The following is a 24,345-nucleotide window of genomic DNA, read 5'->3' on the forward strand; positions in this document are numbered from 1 at the left end:
ACTCCAATTACATTTCAGGTTCGACTTGTGTTTTCTTTTCTAATCTTGTTTTTCAACTTCGGCCTGAGAGTGAGATCATCCCATATTCATCCTTCTGTTTCTGACCTATTTCACTCAACATGATTTTTTCAAGGTCCATCCAAGATCGGCTGAAAACGGTGAAGTCACCATTTTTTACAGCTGAGTAGTATTCCATTGTGTATATATACCACAACTTGCTCAGCCACTCATCTGTTGTTGGACACCTGGGTTGCTTCCAGGTTTTGGCTATTACAAATTGTGCTGCCAAGAACATATGTGTACACAGATCTTTTTGGATGGATGTGTTGGGTTCCTTAGGATATATCCCCAGGAGGGGAATTGCAGGGTCATAGGGTAGGTCCATTTCTAGCCTTCTGAGAGTTCTCCAGACTGTTCTCCACAGAGGTTGGACCAATTGACATTCCCACCAGCAGTGCAGGAGGGTTCCTTTGACCCCACACCCTCTCCAGCATTTGCTGCTGTTACCTTTTCTGATGTATGACATTCTCACAGGAGTGAAGTGATATCTCATTGTTGTCTTTATTTGCATTTCTCTGACAATCAGAGACTTGGAGCATTTTTTCATGTGTTTCTCGGCCTTTTGGATCTCTTCTGTGGTGAATATTCTGTCCAAGTCCTCCCCCCATTTTTGGATGGGGTTATTTGTTGTCTTATTGTTGAGTCTGGCAAGCTCTTTATATATGTTGGTTATTAAACTCTTATCTGATGTATGGCATGTAAAGATCTTCTCCCATTCTGTGAGGGGTCTCTTGATTTGGGTAGTGGTTTCTTTTGCTGTGAAGAAGCTTTTTAATTTGATGTAGTCCCATAGGTTTATACTTGCCTTAGTCTTCCTTGTAATTGGATTCGTTTCATTGAAAATGTCTTTAAAATTTATGCGGAAAAAAAGTTCTGCCAATATTTTCCTCTAAGTATCTGATAGTTTCTGGTCTAACATCCAAGTACTTGATCCACTTGGAATTTACTTTTGTATTTGGTGAAATACAGTGATTCAGTTTCATTCTTCTGCATGTTTCAACCCATTGTTTCCAACACCATTTGTTGAAGAGACTCTGCTTTCCCCATGTAATAGTCTGAGCCCCTTTGTCAAAGATTAGATGTCCATACCTGTGGGGCCTCATTTCTGGGCTCTCAATTCTATTCCACTGGTCAGTGTGTCTCTTCATGTTCCAGTACCAAGCAGTTTTGATGACAATGGCCCTATAATACAGTTTGAGATCTGGCAGTGTGATGCCTCCGGTTCTGTTCTTTTTTCTCAAGATTGTTTTGGCAATTCTAGGTCTTTACTGGTTCCAGATAAACATTTGTAGCATTTTTTCTATTCTCCTAAAAAATGTGCTTGGAATCTTGATGGGGATAGCATTAAATTTGTAGATGGCTCTGGGTAATATATTCATTTTGATGATGTTAATTCTTCCAACCCATGAACATGGAATATCTTTCCACTCCTTTGTGTCTTTTTCAATTTCTTTGAGTAGTGACTCATAATTTTCAGTATACAAGTCTTTCACTTCTTTGGTTAGGTTTACTCCTAGATATTTTATAGTTTTTGTTGCTATAGAAAAAGGAACTGATTTCTGGATTTCAATTTCTTCTTAGTGTTTGCATAGAGGAATGCCACTAACTTTTGAATGTTAATTTTATAGCCTGACACATTACTGTATTGCCTGATGATTTCCAAAAGCTTCTTGCTGGATTCCTTAGGTTTTTCCTTGTATACTATCATGTCATCTGCAAATAAGGAGAGCTTGACTTCTTCTCTTCCAATCTGTATGCCTTTAATTCCTTGCTGCTGCCTGATTGCTATGGCAAGAACTTCCAACACTATGTTAAATAGTAATGGTGATAGTGGGCAGCCCTATCTAGTACCTGATCTGAGGGGAAATGCTTCCAGTTTTTCACCATTGAGTATGATGTTGGCTATAGGTTTGCTATATATAGACTCCACTATCTTCAGGAATTTTCCATCTATTCCTATTTTTTGTAGTGTTTTGATCATAAAGGAATGTTGTATTTTGTCAAAGGCTTTCTCTGCATCTATTGATATGACCATGTGGTTTTTGGTCTTGCTTTTGTTGATGTGGTGGATCACATTGATTGATTTACGTATATTAAACCAACCTTGCATGCCTGGGATAAACCCCACTTGGTCATGATGAACAATTTTTTTGATATACTGCTGTATCCGGTTGGCTAGAATTTTGTTCAATATTTTCGCATCTATGTTCATCAGAGATATTGGTCTGTAGTTTTCTTTTTTGGTTGTGTCCCTGTCTGCTTTTGGTATCAGGGTGATGTTGGCTTCATAGAAGCTGTCAGGGAGTATTCCAGTGTCTTCAATCTTCTGGAAGACTTTTAAAAGTAGAGGTATTAGTTCTTCTTTGAAAGTTTTGTAGAATTCATTTGTAAAACCATCTGGTCCAGGACTTTTATTTTTGGGAAGATTCTTGATAACTGTTTCAATTTCATTAGCTGTGATGGGCCTGTTAATGTTATCCACTTCCTCTTTACTTAGTTTTGGAAGTTGGTAGATATCTAGGAAATCATTCATTTCTTCCAGGTTCTCTAGCTTGGTGGCATATAGTTGTTCATAGAAGCCTCGCATGATATGTTGAATTTCTGCAGTGTCTGTTGTGATTTCTCCTCTTTCATTTACTATCCGATTTATTTGGGTCTTCTCCCTTTTTTGTTTTGTGAGTCTGGCTAAAGGTTTTTTGATTTTATTTACTCTTTCAAATAACCAACATTTACTTTCATTGATCTTTTGTATGGTTTTCCTATTCTCAATGTTATTTATTTCTGCCCTAACTTTAGTAATTTCTGTCCTTCTGGTTGCTTTAGGATTCCTTTGTTGTTCTTCTTCTAGGTCTTTAAGATGTGCAATCAGGCTGTTTATTTGTGCCTTTTCTTGTTTCCTAATGTGTGCTTGTATAGCTATGAACTTCCCTCTTAGGACTGCTTTAGCTGTGTCCCAAATATTTTGATAGCTTGTGTCTTCATTTTCATTGAAGTCTCAAAACATTTTGATTTCTTCCTTGATTTCCTCTTTGACCCAGAAGTTGTTAAGAAGTGTACTGTTGAGCTTCCACATTTTGGGACTGTTACTAATCTTTTGTTGATTGTTAAGTGTTAGTTTAATTCCACTGTGGTCTGAGAAGATGCTTGGGATGATTTCAGTGCTCTTGAATAGGCTGATGCTGTCATTGTGTCCTAACATATGGTCTATCCTTGAGAATGATCCATGTGGATTTGAGTAAAATGTGTATTCCAGTTTCTTGGGATGAATGACTCTGAAAATGTCCAATAGTTCTAGTTTATCTATCTCTTCATTTAGCTCCATTATGTCTTTACTGATTTTCTTCCTGGATGATCTGTCAAGTTGAGATAATGGGGTGTTGAAGTCCCCTACTATGATTGTGTTACTGTTAATATATTGCTGTAGCTCTTTCAGTAGAAGTTTGATGCATTTAGATGGCTTCTCATTGGGTGCATAGATATTAATAATTGTTAAGTCCTCTTGATTGACTGATCCTCTGAGCATTAAGTAGTGTCCATTCCTATCTTTTTTAATCTTATCTATTTTAAAGTCTATCATGTCAGATATGAGAATAGCTGCTCCTGCCCTTTTTTGTGGGCCATTGGCTTGAATGATAGTTTTCCATCCTTTCACTTTAAGTCTGTGTTTGTCTTGTTGCGTTAGGTGAGTTTCCTGTAGACAACATATTGTTGGGTTGTGTTTTCTGATCCATCTTCCTACTCTGTGTCTTTTAATAGGTGAATTCAGGTCATTGACATATATTGATATCAAAGATTGAAGATATTTTAACGCCATTCTTGTAGAGTTTTAGAGTGTTTTGATATATGTCCTATTTGTGGTGGTCTGACTATTTATAGGAGACCTTTCAGAACTTCTTTCAGGGCAGGCTTGGTGATGGTTGCTTCCTTCAACTGTTGCTTGTCTGAGAAGGTTTTGATGCTTCCATCTAGTCTGAATGACAATCTAGCAGGATATAGTATTCTTGGCTGAAAGCCTTTCTCATTGAGCACTCGATAGATATCTTGCCATTCTCTTCTGGCCTGTAGTGTTTGTATGGAGAAGTCTGCTGCTAATCTTATGGGTTTTCCTTTGTAGGTGACTCTTTGTTTTTCTCTTGCAGCCTTGAGGATCCTTTCTTTATCCTTATTCCTTTCCAATCTAAGTATGACATGTCTTGGTGTCTTTAGGTCTGGGTTAATTCTGTTTTGGACCCTCTGGGCTTCTTGAATCTTTATGTCTTTGGTGTTGTCTAGACTAGAGAAATTTTCAGCTATTATGGCCTGGAGAATGCTTTCTTCCTCCCCTTCTCTTTCTTCCTCTGGTAAGCCAATAATGCGTATATTGTTTCTTTTGAAGTCATCCCATAGGACTCTGTTGTTGTTTTCAGCATCTCTTAATCTCTTTTTGAGATCTCTTACTTCTTTTTTAGTTGTCTCTAATTCATCCTCAATCTTGCTAATTCTGTCTTCAGCCTCATTGATTCTATTCTCTCTGCCCTCTACTGCTTTCTGGAGTTCATCTATTTTGTTGCCCTGCTCTGATACTGTTTTAGCTTGTTCAGCTAGTTGCCTTCTTAGCTCAGCGATTTCAGCTTTCAGCTCTCTAATAACCATGAGATTATTAGAATTTTCTTCCATATTCTCATTTGTTGTTCCTGCATTTCTGATTACAATTTTTTCAAATTCTTTACTCACTCCTGTTATTATTTCCTTGGCTAATGTTTGGATGTTGAACTCGTTATTTTGTGCTTCACCCTCTGGAGGACTTTTAGCTGGACTCTTGTCCTGGTTCGAGTCTCCAATATTTTTTCTTGTTGTTTTAACCATTTTATATAAGTTAACAGGTTTTTCAATCCCTGAGTTGGAGTTCAGTGGTGTAAAAGCCTTTTTTTTTTTTCCCCTGTAGGCTATGGGAGCCTGAGGGCTTTTAAACTATCAATAGGCTTCTTAGCTTAATCACTGACTCCTGACCAAGAGATAAAGCAGGGTGTGGCAGAGATAATCCAGTGGTTATGCAAAGAGACTTTCACAGCCCCTCAGCTATGCCACCGAGGTATAGGTCTTCTCCTGAGTTTCCTGGTTAGATCTCTGTACCCTGGTGTCCCTCCCTGTTGCTGCTCCAGATTCTGAGGGTAGTAGCAATGGAGACTCAGAGTTGCACTTGGTGAGTCTCTGGGGAGTCCTTTCCTCCCTTCAGCTGTCCCCTTGTTGGTGGAGCAGACTGGAGGTGGTGTCTCCGCTGACAAACTGTTGAACTGTTAGCAGTCACTTAATCTCTCTTTAGGCCCCTCTCTCCTCTCTGTCACCAGCCATGCGTGTTTGTACTCACGGGTGATTTACTGGGTTTCTGTGGTCATTCTAGTCCTGTCTTGTTTCGGTCGGGGTGGTCTCCTTTGGTATTCCTAGTTGATCCGGGAGAGGAGAGGAGAGGAGAGGAGAGGAGAGGAGAGGAGAGGAGAGGAGAGGAGAGGAGAGGAGAGGAGAGGAAGCGATCTGCTGCTCGTAGCTCCGCCTCCGGAAGTTGAATAAATTTAAAGACATTTTCAATGAAACAAATCCAACTACAAAGAAGACTAAGGCAAATATAAACCTATGGGACTACATCAAATTAAAAAGCTTCTTCACAGCAAAAGAAACCACTACCCAAACCAAGAGACCCCTCACAGAATGGGAGAAGATCTTTACATGCCATACATCAGACAAGAGTTTAATAACCAACATATATAAAGAGCTTGCCAGACTCAACAACAAGACAACAAATAACCCCATCCAAAAATGGGGGGAAGACATGGACAGAATATTCACCACAGAAGAGATCCAAAAGGCCAAGAAACACATAAAAAAATGCTCCAAGTCTCTGATTGTCAGAGAAATGCAAATAAAGACAACGAGATACCACTTCACTCCTGTGAGAATGTCACACATCAGAAAAGGTAACAGCAGCAAATGCTGGAGAGGGTGTGGGGTCAAAGGAACCCTCCTGCACTGCTGGTAGGAATGTCAATTGGTCCAACCTCTGTGGAGAACAGTCTGGAGAACTCTCAGAAGGCTAGAAATGGACCTACCCTATGACCCTGCAATTCCCCTCCTGGGATTTATATCCTAAGGAACCCAACACATCCATCCAAAAAGATCTGTGTACACATATGTTCTTGGCAGCACAATTTTTAATAGCCCAAACCTCGAAGCAACCCAGGTGTCCAACAACAGAAGAGTAGCTGAGCAAGTTTTGGTATATATACACAATGGAATACTACTCAGCTGTAAAAAATGGTGACTTCATCGTTTTCAGCCGATCTTGGATGGACCTTGAAAAATTCATGTTAAGTGAAATAAGTCAGAGACAGAAGGATGAATATGGGATGACCTCACTGTCATGCAGAAGTTGAAAAACAAGATCAGAAAACACAAATAGAACCTGAAATGGAATTGGCGTATGGCACCAAAATAAAAGACTCTGGGGTGGGTGGGTGAGGAGAATACAGGTCCAAGAAGGATTCAGAGGACCTAATGGGTGTTGTATTGTTATATGGGAAAGTGGGGAATGTTATGCATGTACAAACTATTGTACTTACTGTTCAATGTAAAACATTAATTTCCCAATAAAAAATTTAAAAAAGTATACACGAATAAAAACTTGAATTCTTTAAAAAAAAAACTCTAAAAAAAAGAATTAAATTGATACAAAAAATGCATTACTACTACAAGTGTCCAAAATTAAAATTTTATCCTCAGCTATAATATGTCATAAGTATATTTCTTTTCTTTTTGACTCAGGCTATTTTGTGCTTACCACTATATTATTTTGCAGTCTTTATTTTGGCAGATGCACAAGCAAAATCTGATTCCAACAGTTTGACCCTTCTCAGTTTTTATGCTCTCTAGGGCATAATAAAACCCAAGATACAATCCCTCAGCAGTTAATGAAGCTTAACCTCCTACTCTCTTAATTACTAATGCATCACACCAACTATGGGTACCATACTCCAAGCTATTTTACATTCTGTACAAGTACTACCAAGCCATTATGTAGTAACATAATCCATGCAGCATGGGAAATCCTTCTTAAAAATGAAGTCTTTTGATCCTTGCAGGTTTTGATAATACTACTCAAGCATTGTCTATGTATCAGTAAGTATATTATATGATGCTATTAAGCATTCTACATTGTTGATTTGGGAGAGACTTTAGAGGAAACATTTTTAGAATTTGGAATGAGAAACAAATCAAAGATATAGTTGATTATCATAATTTGTATATAAGACAATTAGGAACATCACCCCCAAGTGCCCATGCATTAAAAGGATGTTCTCCACATTATTATGTTCATTAAAGTATTTAAAAGGATGGAGGTGGAGGATAAATAACATTATAAAAAAAAAATCAGGATGCTGGGTGGGGGTGCAACTGGTTGAGTACATGTTACCAAGTGCAAGGACCCAGGTTCAAACGCTAAATTCCTATCTGCATGGGTGGTGAACTTTCACAAGTGATGAAGCAATGAAGCAGATGTCTCTCTTACACCTTCCTCTCTCTTCCTCTTCTCTTTCAATTTCTTTCTGTCACTATCTAAGAAATACACAAAATATTTAATAACACTCAGAAAAATTATAGCTTGCAGAGTAAATCAGGTGAAAGGTATAGTTGCTTTTACATTTAAAAAAAATTTTCGGGGGCTGGGTGGTAGCATACTGGGTTAGTACAAAGAGCAAGGATTCATGATATAGCCCCTGGATCCCCACCTGTGCTAGGGACAGGGGGATCTCTTCACAAGTGGTGAAGCAGGTCTGTAGGTGTCTATCTCTCTCTCCCCCTTTCTGTCTCCCCTCCCCTCTCAATTTCTCTCTGTCCTATTCAGCAACAACAACAACAGCAGCAGCAGCAGCAACAACAATGAAAAAAAATTTAAAAAGGACAGCCTCCAGTAGCAATGGATTTGTAGTGCAAGCACTGAGCCCCAGCAATAACCTTGGAGGCAAAAAAAAAAAAAAAGTTTCAGGACACAACCAATAAAGAAAACTACAGACCAAGATCTCTGATGAACATAGATGCGAAAATATTGAACAAAATTCTAGCCAACTGGATACAGCAGTATATCAAAAAGATTGTTCATCATGACCAAGTGGGGTTTATCCCAGGCATGCAAGGTTGGTTTAATATACGTAAATCAATCAATGTGATCCACCACATCAACAAAAGCAAGACCAAAAACCACATGGTCATATCAATAGATGCAGAGAAAGCCTTTGACAAAATACAACATCCCTTTATGATCAAAACACTACAAAAAATGGGGATAGATGGAAAATTCCTGAAGATAGTGGAGTGTATATATAGCAAACCTACAGCCAACATCATACTCAATGGTGAAAAACTGGAAGCATTTCCACTCAGATCAAGTACTAGACAGGGCTGCCCACTATCACCATTACTATTTAATATAGTGTTGGAAGTTCTTGCCATAGCAATCAGGCAGCAGCAAGGAATTAAAGGAACACAGATTGGGAGAGAAGAAGTCAAACTCTCCTTATCTGCAGATGACATGATAGTATACATGGAAAAACCTAAGGAATCCAGCAAGAAGCTTTTGGAAATCATCAGGCAATACAATAAGGTGTCAGGCTACAAAATTTACATTCAAAAGTCAGTGGCATTCCTCTATGCAAACACTAAGCTAGAAGAAATTGAAATCCAGAAGTCGATTCCTTTTACTATAGCAACAAAAACAATAAAATATCTAGGAGTAAATCTAACCAAGGAAGTGGAAGACTTGTATACTGAAAATTATGAGTCACTACTCAAGGAAATTGAAAAAGACACAAAGAAGTGGAAAGATATTCCATGGTCATGGGTTGGTAGAATTAACATCATCAAAATGAATATACTACCCAGAGCCATCTACAAATTTAATGCTACCCCCATCAAGATCCCAAGCACATTTTTTAGGAAAATAGAAAAAAATGCTACAAATGTTTATCTGGAACCAGTAAAGACCTAGAATTGCCAAAACAATTTTTTGAGAAAAAAGAACAGAACCGGAGGCATCACACTGCCAGATCTCAAACTGTATTATAGGGCCATTGTCATCAAAACTGCTTGGTACTGGAACATGAATAGACACACTGACCAGTGGAATAGAATTGAGAGCCCAGAAATGAGGCCCCACACCTATGGACATCTAATCTTTGACAAAGGGGCTCAGACTATTAAATGGGGAAAGCAGAGTCTCTTCAACAAATGGTGTTAGAAACAGTGGGTTGAAACATGCAGAATAATGAAACTGAATCACTGTATTTCACCAAATACAAAAGTACATTCCAAGTAGATCAAGGACTTGGATGTTAGACCACAAACTATCAGATACTTAGAGGAAAATATTGGCAGAACTCTTTTCTGCATAAATTTTAAAGACATTTTCAATGAAACGAATCCAATTACAAAGAAGACTAAGGCAAATATAAACCTATGGGACTACATCAAATTAAAAAGCTTCTTCACAGCAAAAGAAACCACTACCCAAACCAAGAGACCCCTCACAGAATGGGAGAAGATCTTTACATGCCATATATCAGGTAAGAGTTTAATAACCAACATATATAAAGAGCTTGCCAGACTCAACAACAAGACAACAAATAACCCCATCCAAAAATGGGGGGAGGACATGGGGGGAGAATATTCACCATAGAAGAGATCCAAAAGGCCAAGAAACACATGAGAAAATGCTCCAAGTCTCTGATCGTCAGAGAAATGCAAATAAAGACAACGAGATACCACTTCACTCCTGTGAGAATGTCATACATCAGAAAAGGTAACAGCAGCAAATGCTGGAGAGGCTGTGGTGTCAAAGGAACCTTCCTACACTGCTGGTGGGAATGTCAATTGGTCCAACCTTGTGGAGAACTTGCCATAAGACTTCATGAGATCTATGTTAACTTTGCCAGTGTAATCAAATGTATCACTTAAAACAGAATTTGTTTTATACATAAGTGTAGAAGTCACATTACCTATCCCTTCAAAACATTCTTTGGAACAGTTTTTTAAATGAAATTCTTTATGTGAGGTGAGGACACAGAATTTTGGTGGTGGGTGCAGTGTGGAAATATATCCTATAACCTTACAATCTTGTAGCCCACTATTAATCACAAATAAGAAATGATATAAAAATACCTTTGTTTTTACTAGCAGAGAAACAAGGATACAATGCTGTTATCTATTGACATTTTTAGGGGTTGGGTGGTGGCATACATGGTTGAGCACGTGTTACAATGCACAATGACCTGGGTTCAAATCCCTAATCCCCAATCCCCACCTGCAGGGGAATCACTTCACAAGAGGTGAAGCAGGCCTGCAAGTGTCTTTCTCTCTCCCTCTTTGTCTTTCCCTCCTCTCTCCACTTCTGTCTTATCCAACAACAATGACATCAATAACTATAATAATAAAACAATGGCAACAAAAGGGAATAAATAAACATTTTTTAAAAATGAGAAAAAAACTGGTGAACTAGTGCTGTCTCTAGCCAATAAACAAGTATTTTTAGTCATAGAAATTTGAGTTTTACTGTTTAGGTTCCTTTAGAAAACAAAGTTCAGGAGTCCGGCGGTAGCGCAGCAGGTGGCGCAAAGCGCAACCACTGGCATTAATGATCCCGGTTCTAGCCCCTGGCCACCCACCTGCAGGGGAGCCACTTCACAAGTGATGAAGCAAGTCTGCAGGTGTCTATCTTTCACTCTTCCTCTCCTCTCTCCATTTCTCTTTGTACTAGCCAACAGGGATGACAATAATAATAACTATAACAATAAACAACAAAAGCAACAAGAGGAAATAAATAATAAATATTTAAAAAAGAACAAAGTTCAGGGATGGAGAGCTAACATAATGGTTATGGAAAAGACTTTCATGCATGACACTCTGAGGTCTCAGGCTCAATCTCTAGCACCACCTTAATCAAGAGTTGAGCAGTACTCTCTCTGGTTGCACACACACTCTATTTCTCTTTCTCACTAAAAAAAGTAAATATTTTAAAAAGCAAAGTTCATATGCTAAACATTATTGTTTAATCAGGTTCTCTCCTCACAACCAATTAATAATTGAACTTAAAGTGAAGAGAGCTAATAGCTGGTAACCATATTTGGTAAGCACATATGGACTTCTATGTGATGTGTATGTATCTATAAATCTAAATCTATCTTTCTCTATATGTATACACATACTGTACAAGTGTGGACTCACACAGTAAACAAAGCAGCCATTGTTTCAGGCACTATCTTAATAACAATACTTATAAAATGTTTTTAAAAATAGACTGTACTCTTCAGTTAACCACTGGTATTGTTAGGTCTAGTTAATGAGACCAAAATATAATAATTTCCCTTAGTAAATGCTTTCTGAATAAAAATTGGACATTAACATATTTGAAAGAAAACCTAAGCAAAAAAGTTATATAATTGAGTTATAAAAGGATTTGTATGATAACAAAGAATTCCCACAAGATTCCCTTAAGTAATAAATGCCCCTACTGAATATACTTTTTTTTTTCCTGAAAAGCTGGTAAAAGTAAAATGTCCCTGAATATGGTTACTTTAAAAGGTTAGATAGTGACAATAATCATCATAGTTATTTATTAAACCAAGGTCATATAACTGCCAGATGCTTTCACTCATGTGGAGATACAGATGCTAAGTCAAATGAACATGAATTTTAAAAAGAAGTACTAAAATTGACTCAGACTGTTAGAACTATTGTGTTGGGGGGGCAGAACTTTGGCTGAGGGTCCTGTGACACACACATCACATATGGGTGTGAAATTATAGCCCTGAAATCTTATAATTAATAAAGCACTATGAAATTACTAGTAAAAATAACTAAATAAATAATAACCTGGCACAGGTCAGATAGTTTTTACATAAGTATTGTGTTCAGGGATATGTATTGTCAAAATAGATGTAGGTCACTCTCATAGTTAATACAGTAGAATCTCAGTGCAGTTATATATTTATTTATTTATTTATTTATTCCCTTTTGTTGCCCTTGCTGTTTAATTGTTGTAGTTATCATTGTTGTTATTGATGTCACAGTTGTTGGATAGGACAGAGAGAAATGGAGAGAGGAGGGAAAGACAAGAGAGGGGGAAGGGAAAGATAACACCTGCAGACCTACTTCATTGCTTGTGAAGTGACTCCCCTGCAGGTAGTGAGCCAAAGGCTCGAACTGGGATCCTTCTGCCGGGTCCTTGCATTTTGCGTCACCTGCGCTTAACCTGCTGCACTACATCTGGACTCCCTCAGTGCAGTTTTAATGATAAATGAAGTGAAGCAATTCTTCATATATCTGTGGGATATATATATATAGTTCTTTGGGGGGGGTTGTTATTCTTTTTTTTCTTTTCTTGAACTGTACCAGTTCTTTAGAGATGTTTGATATCAGTTGCTTGTCAGATGTGTGATGTGCAAATATCTTCTCCCATTTTTACATAATAAAGTTATCCTTTTGAACATACTAATTCTTCACAGGTTGTCTATGTAGCCTGGAATGCTGGATATTATAGTGCCATTCTCCATTTCATGTTTCACTTAATAGAACAAATGTTAATTTGGGGATGTGAAGAATTTTTTTTTTTTTTTTTTTTTTTTTTTTTTTTTTACCAGAGCATTAATCAGACGGCTTCTGGTAGTGTGGAGGTAAGGAGAGACACTAAACCTAGTGATGGAGTCTCAGGCATGAGTCTCTTTACGGACTTTGTATAGTTTATTTCCAAAAAATGGCAAAGTGTTACATAATAATTATCTGATTTTAACATTTATTTTGAATATAACAAAACAAGTATTCACAGTCATTTCTATGGATTCAAAATGAAAATTTTGATAGTAAATGTAAGAAATGTCCTAGCATAAGTGCTTTTAAGACTTCAAAAGCAAAACTCCGTATGTATGTTACTATTACTGCTTTATTTTTTTTTAAACCTGAGCACTATTTACTTCTGGCCTCTAGATATTTCACTTTTAATGTGTGATTTTGCACTAAAAAAGTCAGGTTAATATTCTAATATTAATAAGAAATTATGAGAAACTTTAATACAAGGTCCTACAAGCTAGTTAACTAGCAACACGGAAATTAAAATCTACACACAAGTTTTGCTTTCTCAAGGATAAATATTTCAGTGTATGGCATTTTTGCCAATAAGTTAACTACTTTTCTACATGCAAAATTCCCTTCTTTTGCTAATTCATATGTAAACATCAATACCACATGCACTTATTTGAATATTAAATATCAGAAATAGCTTTCTCATTAATGATAGAAGGACTGCTTTATTTCATTTACATGTGTATCATATCTTTATTTCCTTTGTTGGAAAGTAAAGAACATGACATTTTTAAAAAGCTGGCCATAAATCTAGGTCACTGGAAGCACTAATGAGGCTTCCTATGTTTTTCTTAGGCATTTCAGTTTGCCAAAGAAGCACTAACTGGCTGCCAGGGGAGAACTTGGAATTTTAAATGAGCTCTCACAAGTCAAAAGGGTGGGTGGGGGTTTGGGGGGGAGTGAAACCCTGGGGTCAAACAGCAAATTTCTGGCTCAACTAGCACTTCTCAGTTCTAAGCACTGTGAAGCTTATAGTCTGATAATTTTCTTAAACAAATAAAATTTTGACAAAGAAATGTAGGGAGCATTTGAATGGATGCTTCAAAGGATGTTTCCAATATCGGTATCATGGACAAACAGTAGTGATGAAATAATGTTGGTAGGAAACACAGTAAATATTTATTTATTTATTTCATTCTAAAAAGAATGAAAATGCGGTGGGAAAAAGAATGTGGGGAAAATGAAAAAGAATAAGGTATTACGCATGTAAAAATCTTATGTATTTTGAAAATTGTGTAAAGTACAAAGAAGGGCCAGAAATGTGTTTTGTTCTGAGTTACTACAAAACTACAACTTAGGAGATAAGTATAATGGAGAAATGTTCAAAAGTGTATTTAGCCAATTAATGTATACTTATTTAACTTCATTCCTATGGTTGCCTCATTTTTGACAACAAAACATGGTTGGGCCCGATACATTTTTGTATTCTATTTATTCAGAAATACTAGACTATATTACAACACTCTACGTTCAGACAACTGACTAGTCACTGGATTCATACTTCTTTCTATGATCAGTAAATAAGATGAGTGGGTAGCACACAATACTAATCTTAACACGTGTTAACAGAAGGGAAAGAAACCTTTTAAATATTCAGGTTTTACATCATTGAACAAATAGAACAGCTTTATCTACTTCTAAATTAATATCTCTGATCTCAATTAAAATTGAAAGATGAAACAAAGCAAATGATACAAGGTACAATGAATTTATCTTAACAAATGAGCTAATGTATGCATAAAATATTTTGTGATATGAAATAATGCTGGCAGTCTTGTAATTTGGGTACACACTGAAAATACAACTTCTAAACTCCATAAAGCATTTCATTCTCCCACTTAGGCCTCACTATGCCTAGTGCTGAACAGAATATTTATCTATAAAAAGTAACTCATAGTGCTAATGCAACAAGTCAAATATTAACCATTTGCTTTACATATTAGGCAACTACCTCTGTAAGAATATTACATATCTGGCATGCTCTCAATAACAAATACTGAAATTAAATAAAATTATTTTATTTTATTTATAAAATGGAAACATTGACAAGACCATAGGATAAGAATGGTACAATTCCACACAATTCCCACCACCAGAACTCTGTATCCCATCCCCTTCCCTGACAGCTTTCCTATTCTTTAACCCTCATGCTTTAAAGGTGACCTTGGTATATTAAAAATTAAAATTTGAATTTATTTCTGAAAATTCACATTCTCTAAAGTACTAACAATTTATTGCGAAAATTTATTAAAAGAATATAGTAAAAAAAGATTTTGCATTTTCAAGTTCTAGGGATATGTGTGTGCTTGTGTACTTCTTTATTTCATGAAAACAGTGTATCTACTGATAAATGCTTAAATATTTTAATGTAAAAATGTAACAAGACTATTTGGCCAGACATTCCTTAGGAAGTTTTGTGGTAAATACTCATCAAAACATTTGAGACAATCAAGAAAATTCTTTAGATAAAAAAGTTAACTAAAAAATACCATAGGTGTTTGCAAACCTTTAACATTATGTATATTGCTTTTTTTTTTTTTTTTTGCCTCCAGGGTTATCGCTGGGGCTCGGTGCCCTGCAATATGAATCTACTGCTTTGGAGGTCACTTTTTTCGCCTCTGTTTGCCCTTGTTTTATCATTGTTGTGGTTGTTTCTGTTGTTATTGATGTCGTTGTTGTTGGATAGGACAGAGAGAAATGGAGAGAGGAGGGGGAAGATAGAGGGAGGAGAGATAGACACCTGAAGACCTGCCTCACTGCCTGTGAAGAGACCCCTCTGCAGGTGGGGAGTCTGGGGCTGGAACCAGGAGGCCAACCGCCAGTCCTTAAGCTTAGCGCCACGTGCGCTTAACCAGCTCCACTACTGCCAGACCTCCATGTAGATTGTTCTATAGAATTTCTATGTATATTTTCTAAGGGGTGTAATTTTTCAGCACTACTTAATGCAACTTCCTGAATAAGCTTTGACTACAATAGGCATGAATATGTTTTCAAAGGATGATGGATAAATTGCTGGGTGGTTATATAATATATTTTAGGTAGCTGATGGGGATTTTTATCATTTACTTGTCTTTTAGTTATACACATTTTTAAAGATAATTATGGTCTAAAAGATTGTCTTTTCCCTTTTCTTGTACTAGAAATATTTGCTTTGGTTATAGGTTCCAGAAATTCACAATCATACATTATAAAATTTAAACTAAGCAATCATAGGACTTTTCCCATGTATTATATCTCTAAACACTGTTAATGTCTTGGTTTTGGTCATTTATTGTGTTGGCTGATAAAAATGAAGCTTTAAGTCTAATTGTAACTGAGATGGGTATACAAAAATACTAACTGAATAGATTATGCACAGTTTACTTATCCACATTAGTATTCAACATCTCACTTAAAATTACAAAAATATTTTGCTTGTCTTTATTTTCCCTCAGAGATATATGAGAATGTAGAGGACTGAGTTTGGTGCACTGCACCCAAGTAAAGGACTCTGGGGAGGGAGGAGTCTTTCAGGTTTATCATAGGTGGACCAGGGTGGGGAACAGTCTTTGGATGGTAGGAGCAGTGTGAAACTGCTTTGACTAACTTATAGTCTTATAAATCATTATTAATTCATTAAGTCATGGGGAAAATACATTGACTATTTCAAGCTCTATAACTTCCAACATTTTAAATCCATGTATTTCTTTAGTCTAAGTGTTTAATGTATCAAATTTATAAAGTGATTAAATTCAGACCTTGGGCTTAACTTGTTTAAGCAGTTCAAAATATAAGCTAAAAAATATGTGAGAATTTATGTATCAATAATATGGAGAATATAAATAATCTAATGTTTAAAAGCCATGATTTTTAAAATAATTGTACTCTAAATGGACCATCTTAAAATGTTTATATGTTAAAACTAAACATTTTGTACCATTTTAAAAGGAAAATTAGAGTGACATACTATCCTTTTAAATGAAATACTGTTTATTATTGCATGCCAAAAGTGTAAGAAATAAAATAACAAGATTGCAAACTCAGGAGATATTGAGGAGGTAGACTATTTCATTAACTTGAAAAGAAGATATATGTTCAGAATAGAAATACATGAAATAAAATATAAATTAAAAACTCATTATTTTGATGTGAAAAAATGGCAAGTGTCCATGTTATTTAGTACATGTAAGCTCTGATTACTTTCATTACTCATATATATATATATATATACACACACACATATATGTAGTTTCAGTTAAATACAAACAATAGCATTTAAATCAAAAGTAAACTTTCCTTGAGACCCACACTCTCAACTTTATGATTATTTTAATATTCAACTTTGTCAATTACATTATTGATAAATATCCCAATTATCATATAAAACAAAGTTGTCAAGTAAAAATAACTTAAGACTGCCTGTTATAGGCAAGAAATTAGTAATTCAAACTTCAAATTTCCTAGCAAATAATGTTGTTTCATATAAGCCTAAAGCAACTTATGCATCTGATGTAAGTTCAAACCAAAGAATCAAATAAAGCAAAATGCACAATGCAATGGCTCAGACCTAAATTACTAGAACAGTGAATCTCAGTTGTGGAAGAAACGGCTCTATACATTGGGTATTAATTGAAAATATAGTCAGCCTTCTGGATGCCCCTGCCTTGCTCTATATGTTACTGTCATGTAATTATCTAGTTTCAGAAGATAGTTCTACTTAAGGATGGCAGGAAGTCAAGGTAAGACCTGAATTCCACAAGTATGGGCTGCTTTTACTGAACTTCATTTGTTGAAAAAGTTTTTTTTTTTTTTTTAAACTAGGAAAATGTGGTGTGCACTACCATAACTATGGAAAATGCACTCTTTAAATCTATGGATGGCAGTTCTGAGCAAAAGCATGTAAGCAGGGAAGGCAAGTTCTTATCTGGAGTAATGTCTGCTCTTATATAAAAATAAAATGATAACTGTTGCAATAGAAGGTGTGTCCTGTGCAATTAACCCACTACCAAGTAGCTGACTATCACAAGGAAATAGTATCACACTGGTCATTTAGTGTCAGTCTCCGCATTTGGCAGTGGCTGTTGGCCTTGATAAATAGAAATCTATGATGTTCACCCCATATATAACCTCCAATCCTGCCACCACATGTACTTTGTACCTGAGTCCATTGAGCTATGACAGAATGTTTAAAGAAAGAGCTTGACTAGTATCCAAAGTGCATTCTGTTCACCTGATTATTAAAATATCCCTTTGCTGTAATCACCCTTTGATAACCAGTCACAAAAGACACAGAAACCTTCATTTTTTTCCCATCCATTCAAATAGATACAGTCACATACCTCTTTCCTAATTTTTAAATATTTATTTATTTATTTATTTATTTTCTTTTTTGTTGCCCTTGTTTCTATTATTGTTGTAGTTATCATTGTTACTGATATCATCATTGTTGGATAGGACAGAGAGAAATGGAGAGAGGAGGGGAAGACAGAGAGGGGGAGAGAAAGATAGACACCTGCAGACCTGCTTCACCGCCTGTGAAGTGACTCCCCTGCAGGTGGGGAGCTGGGGCTCGAACTGGGATCCTTAGTTAGTCCATGTGCTTAGCGCCACCTGCGCTTAACCCACTGCGCTACCACCTGACTCCCTTTCCTAAAATTTCTATCACCAACCCTGGAAATAGGCTCCTTCCAAGCCCCTGACCATCCATCCAGACAAATCACACTAGTCACAGCCCAAGAATTAGTATATAGTTGGACATCTGAACATTTCACTTTCTGAGTAAAGTGAACAACCAGGTCCAATGTTGGATGTTCTGAACACTGAAAACTTGCTCCTTTATCATTATTCTTCGAGGATGCCTCAGAAAGAAGTTGCGGTGCTGTAGCTGTTCACCACTGATAGGGAAGTGCATACTGTGAAGAACCATCTGTAAACCAGCTCCCAATCTTCTCTTTCTCTTTTTACTGATTGTAGGAAACTCCCCATGAGACCACAGGTGCAAGCTGAGAGAGAGAAGGTAGTTTAGCAGGAGTGGGGACTGTGAGTATTTGGATCACTTCTTCAAGTAACTTATCTGTAATCTTCAGGGCCAATTCAGGGCCAGTCATATATATGCCACTTCCATTTGGCGAGAGATTGCTGCTACGTACACCCAACATTATGGTTTGGTGGATCAGATAACATCCAGTTTATGATAGGCACTCAGGCTACATGGTAACTTGATGGCCTAATTTAAGAATTCAGGCCAGGAGAAGTTTCTCAAAAGGAGAGCACTTATCTATAGAGAACCACAGATCTTTACTCCAAAACCCTAAGAGCCAACATTATAGTTCATAAAGGTTTGCTAAAGGCTCCAAACAACATTCCTATCTGCCACTGGCAGTGGTTGGAGCTACTGAATCACACGGCCCAAGTGGCTGATGAGTTTATATAGCATGGTGAACCTGTTGCAATCTTCTCTTTGTCTTTGCTCCATTGAAAATTAGCAACTTTTTGGGTCATTCAGTAAGGAAGCTGGAGGAAAACAATCAAATGAGAAAATCTGTTGTTTTCAGAATGCAAACCGGTCCCCTAGGTACTATACCCCTTAGTTATGGAAGTGGCCAGGCAGATACTTATTTTTCATCTTATAAAGGCTACCTTAATATGTTTATACCAATGTACTCCAGTAGATGACTATGAACTTTTGTTGGATTTATTTCCCACTATCTGACACAAAAATGTCTTGCTGATAAATCTGGTATAGTTGCTACTTCTTGCTCATTAGTTCGAATCAGCATGAATTCAATACAATAGACCACTGCTATACCTAATAAATTGAAAAGGCAATCAAGATTCCTATGAACTGAAGAATGAACTAGGGTTGAAGAGAAGATGTACTCCTAACTTAAAACTATGAAAAGAATTAAATGCTAAAAGCAAACTGCCTTTGTTGATTTTTAAGATGGGGGGAGGGGAGGAGGGAGGGGGCCGGGTGGTGGCACACCCAGTTGACTGCCCATATTACAATGCACAAGGACCCAGGTTTAAGTCTCAGGTCCCCACCTGCAGGAGGGAAGAAGCTTCAAAAGTGGTAATAGCGGGCAATGCGTGACTCTCTCCCTCTCCATCCCCTTTTACTCTCAAGTTCTTTCTGCCTCTAGCCAATAAATAAACAGCTTTTTAAATTTATTATTTTTACCAGAGCATGGCTCAGCTCTGGCTTATGGTGGTGCTAGGAATAGAACCTGGGACTTCTTGCATAACCATTATGCTAGCTCTTCAATCCAATAAAATAAGATATTAAAACATGAAGATGAAGGGAGGGGAAAAAAAAGAAAAAGAAATAGCAGCTGATTCTTTACCAGGTACCAAGGGATGTGTTAGTTGCCTCAAGCAATGAAACTGCAGCAGCTGCAACTGGAGTCACTATCTGGATAACTTTACAATAATCACTGTGACTCTCCAAGAAATATGTCTTCCACACAGGTCATATAAGTAAGTTAAGTAAGAATTTGTTGGAGATGATGAATTCTGCATTCTGAAAACCTTTTATTTTTAGGGGGTTTGTTTATTTATTCGATAGAGACAGCAAGAAATTGAGAGGGGAGGGAGAGATAGGGAGGGTGAAAAAGACACACCTGCAGCACTGGCAAAGCTTTCCCCCTGCAGGCGGGCATTGGGGGCTTGAACCTGGGTTCTTGAGCATTTTAACATGTGCACTCAACCAGTTGTGCCACCACCTGCCCCCATTATTAAAATTCTTGATAGCTTTAGTACTAGCAGTCCTTGCAGCACTGAAGTATTACCTTTAGTTTATTATTTTCCTAGGTTTGAGGTCTTTCCACCATAATAGGCCTATCCATAGGTGAGGAACTCAACATAGGTATTTTGACAGTTTCTGAGGACATTACCCCAACTATGCATTTTACAATTGGGTTTTAAAAGCAGGATGTGTTTGAGAAAACACTCCTCACTCACACTGTGAGGTCGACCTGTAATAGAATTCTTCTGTCTACCTGAGCCCTATAAATCCCTATTCTAATTCCTGGACCAGATTGACATTTTGGATCTCTTAGAATAAGTGCCACTTCTGAATGCCTAGTAGTCTTGTATTTCTGGTCTACTTAGTGCTGATTTTTTTTTTCTTTCAGATTTTTATGCCTGAAAAAGACATATTTACCTATCACGTTAAAATAAAACCTCTTAAGTTATGAAATCACCTTTGGTTTTAAAAGATATATTTTTTTTACCAGTTATAGAATTCAAGCTAGAAATTGATTTGTGACTTGAGCTCTTTATAACAAAAGGTATACTCTGTATTCATCTCTCTTTAATATACTTTTTTGTTTGTAGTTTTCCTTTTCTTTCCTTTATCAGCACATTGCTCAGCTTTGACTTATGGTGCCACAGGAGGTTGAAACTAGGACTTGAAAAGCCTTAAACAAACATTGGAGTCTCCTTGCATAACCATTATGCCAGCTCCCCCACCCATAATGAGCTTATTTCCTTTAGTCACTTTATATTTTCCCTTTATCATTTGTTTTAAGTAATCTCATGATGATGTGCCTGGGTTTTATTTTTATTCAATAATTTTGAAGTCAGGATTCGCCAAAAAACATAATTATAGATATACAGTAACATTATTATTCATTACTATTATTTATTATGTAGTTTTATTTATTTATTTCAATATTTACTTATTGGATAGAGGCAGAGAGAAATTGAGAGGAGAAGGAAAGATAAAGAGAAAAAAAGAGAAACACCTGTAGGACTGTCCTGCCACTTGTAAAGTTTCCCCCCTGCAGGCAGGTTCTGGGGGCTTGAACCTGGGTCCTTGAGCATGAGATATATGCACTCAACCAGATGTGCCACTACTTGGCCCAATTCCATTATTTTGTAATTACATGCTTTATTTATTTAGATATTTAATCTGTTTTACAAACTCTCCAAGTTTATTAGTGCATGTTAAGTTATCCTAAACTTTATAGATATTAGAGTCATCCTTTCCAGTCTATTTTAGGTGCTTTAGATAATTTCTGATGTTTCATATTCAGGTCCATTAGCCTTTTCTACTTTATTTAATACCTTCAAATGTATGTTTATCTCATATACTGTGCTTTTCATCTGTTAGCCTATGTATCTTTCATGTCTCCATTTAACATATTTATTCTTGTATATTTATAATATAGTTAAAATGAATTTTTTGGCTTAGGTATTAATTCTATCATTGGTACATGTCCTTCTTTGTTTTAACTGATTTTCCTCATTATAAATTAGTAAATGTTTCAATGTATTACTGTGCTTTAAGTGAAAGACTTGTAAAGTACCTTGAGGCATTTAATATCAACCTGTACAAACTGAAGACACCAGTAACAGTATCAGGATTAAATTTCAAATAAAAAGATGCAGTTCCCTAAAACAAAATACAGAAGTTTATATACTAAGTTTTGAAACCAGCTTCCTAAGTTGGAGAAAGCAAGAAGGAAAATAAAGTATTTATAGATGCATATATAGGCCTTCCTGCTTCTGGCCAGGAAAACAGTTCCTATATGACTATAAAAATATTTTACCTAGAATTTTGGGCACAGTATGTTATGGAAAGTATCACATATAGATATGTTATGGCTTCTTTAAGGCAATGATTTTGATCTTTACTTCTGTAGAAGTTGACTAAGATAATTAAGGCCAGGGAAGAACGGAAGCAACAAAAACTTCAAAGAATTACAAACAAAAACTAAGATTCTAAAGAAAAGGAGAACACAAAATAGGCTCTAGTACCAGAACAAACGCATTTGGAAGATTATACAAAGATTTCTCCTTTGGATTTCATGATAGCATTATTTAATAAGCAAAATATGAACCTTATGAAAGAATTCAGTTAGTTCTAAGCTCAGTATTATAGTAACTTTGATGATTGGGTATAGAGCTTTGCTTTGTTGATTGTTAATAACTACAATAGTATTTACATGCTATAAACTTTTTACAAATAAATGACTTAGTTATTTGCAGTTTTACAGATTATAAACTCAAATGAAAATATGGAAAACTTATATTCAGTATTTCTATTCAAATAATGGGTTAAGTTTGGTTCCTATTACAGAGAAATTAAGAATTCCAAAAGTCAGAGTTATCCTCTGGGTGAAAAGTAGACTCTGACTTAAAAAAGATATAACTGGGGGTCAGGCGGTGGCGCAGTGGGTTAAGCGCATGTGGCGCAAAGCGCAGGGAACGGAGTAAGGATCCCGGTTCGAGCCCCCGGCTCCCCACCTGCAGGGGAGTCGCTTCACAGGCGGTGAAGCAGGTCTGCAGGTGTCTATCTTTCTCTCCCCTTCTCTGTCTTCCCTTCCTCTCTCCATTTCTCTCTGTCCTATCCAACAACGAATTGCGTCAACAAGGGCAATAATAATAACCACAACGAAGCTACAACAAGGGCAACAAAAGGGGTAAAAATGGCCTCCAGGAGCAGTGGATTCATGGTGTAGGCACTGAGCCCAACAATAACCCTGGAGGAGGAAAAAAAAAAAAAAAGATATAGCTTATCAATCTATTACTATTATTACAGTTAACATTATTTTTGTCACTGGGGTTTCACTGCTCTGGGCTGACTTTTTTAGAGATGAAAAATGAGACTGAGACAAACAGAAAGACAACCCAGAATGAAGTTTCTGCCACTGCAATGGGGGCTAAAATTTGAAGTAGGGTCATACACATGGAAAAGTAGGCACTTTCTAAGGTGGGTTGTGTTGCCAACCTTATTTTAGCTAACCTTTAAGAAGAAAACCATTTATGACCTTCATAAAGCAAAATAATATAACTGATGATTTCTCATTTCTGAATCTTTCTTTTTACTTATAGCTTTGGAATGCTAATAATTTAATATCTAATGTTATTCTTCAGCTGCTTTGATTTACCTAGTCTTTTCATTCTATTATCAGTCTATGACAATAATTTAATTTACTGATAGTTTATAGTAAGTAGCTTACTAGTATTTTCCCAACTGACATAAAATTTGAATTGAAAGTATTTTCTAAGAACACCTATTAAATAATGAAAGTATATGCGCAAATAACCTTGATACTGTTCTCTAAGAAAGAAGATAATATGACATAAATGCATTTGTGTAAGTACAAAGAAAAATAATATTTACATATAAACCATATTTAGTCATGAAATGTGTAAAGTGCAATACTGAGTTAGTTTCTTCTATACCTGTAAAATGTCAGCAGGATTTTCTTTTGCTGATGCCACCAACAAAGTATGCCCATTAATGATTCCTTCTGCCAAGAAATAGTTGAAGAGCATAGGAGAGTAAGTGTTGTATTTATCCTCTTCTGCAAAAAAGAAAAAAATATATAGTCAAGATTATTTAGTATATCATAAACCAAATATACTCAAGGTATTTACAATTTTCTCCTTGGCATAAGCTTATAAGGTGGGCAGTAATTATGTCTTACAAAGATATAGCTAGCTAGGCTATGAAACTTGTATAGTCAATGGCATGTACATTCTTTTAACAGTTATTTTTCTCATTCCAAGATCAGTGTTCCTTGACTTTGACAAATAAAATTTATAGGGTTATATAAAGCAAATGATTTTTTTCTTCATTAAAACTTTTTTTCCATTTTGTTGCTCTTGTTGTTCTTATTATTGTTGGATAGGACAGAG

The 24,345-nt window shown here is 36.3% G+C and overlaps 1 protein-coding gene across 1 annotated transcript in view; it reads right to left on the reverse strand.

Annotated features, from left to right (window-relative positions):
• Positions 1–24,345, reverse strand: part of ELP4 (elongator acetyltransferase complex subunit 4) — a 253,659-nt gene that overhangs the window by 204,173 nt on the left and 25,141 nt on the right. Inside the window, exon 3 of the mRNA XM_060176641.1 lies at positions 23,890–24,011. Coding sequence (XP_060032624.1) covers positions 23,890–24,011 — 122 coding nt within the window. The remainder of the gene's footprint in view (positions 1–23,889; positions 24,012–24,345) is intronic.

Source organism: Erinaceus europaeus, chromosome 17, assembly GCF_950295315.1.
Source record: "Erinaceus europaeus chromosome 17, mEriEur2.1, whole genome shotgun sequence".
Classification (NCBI taxonomy): Eukaryota; Metazoa; Chordata; class Mammalia; order Eulipotyphla; family Erinaceidae; genus Erinaceus; species Erinaceus europaeus.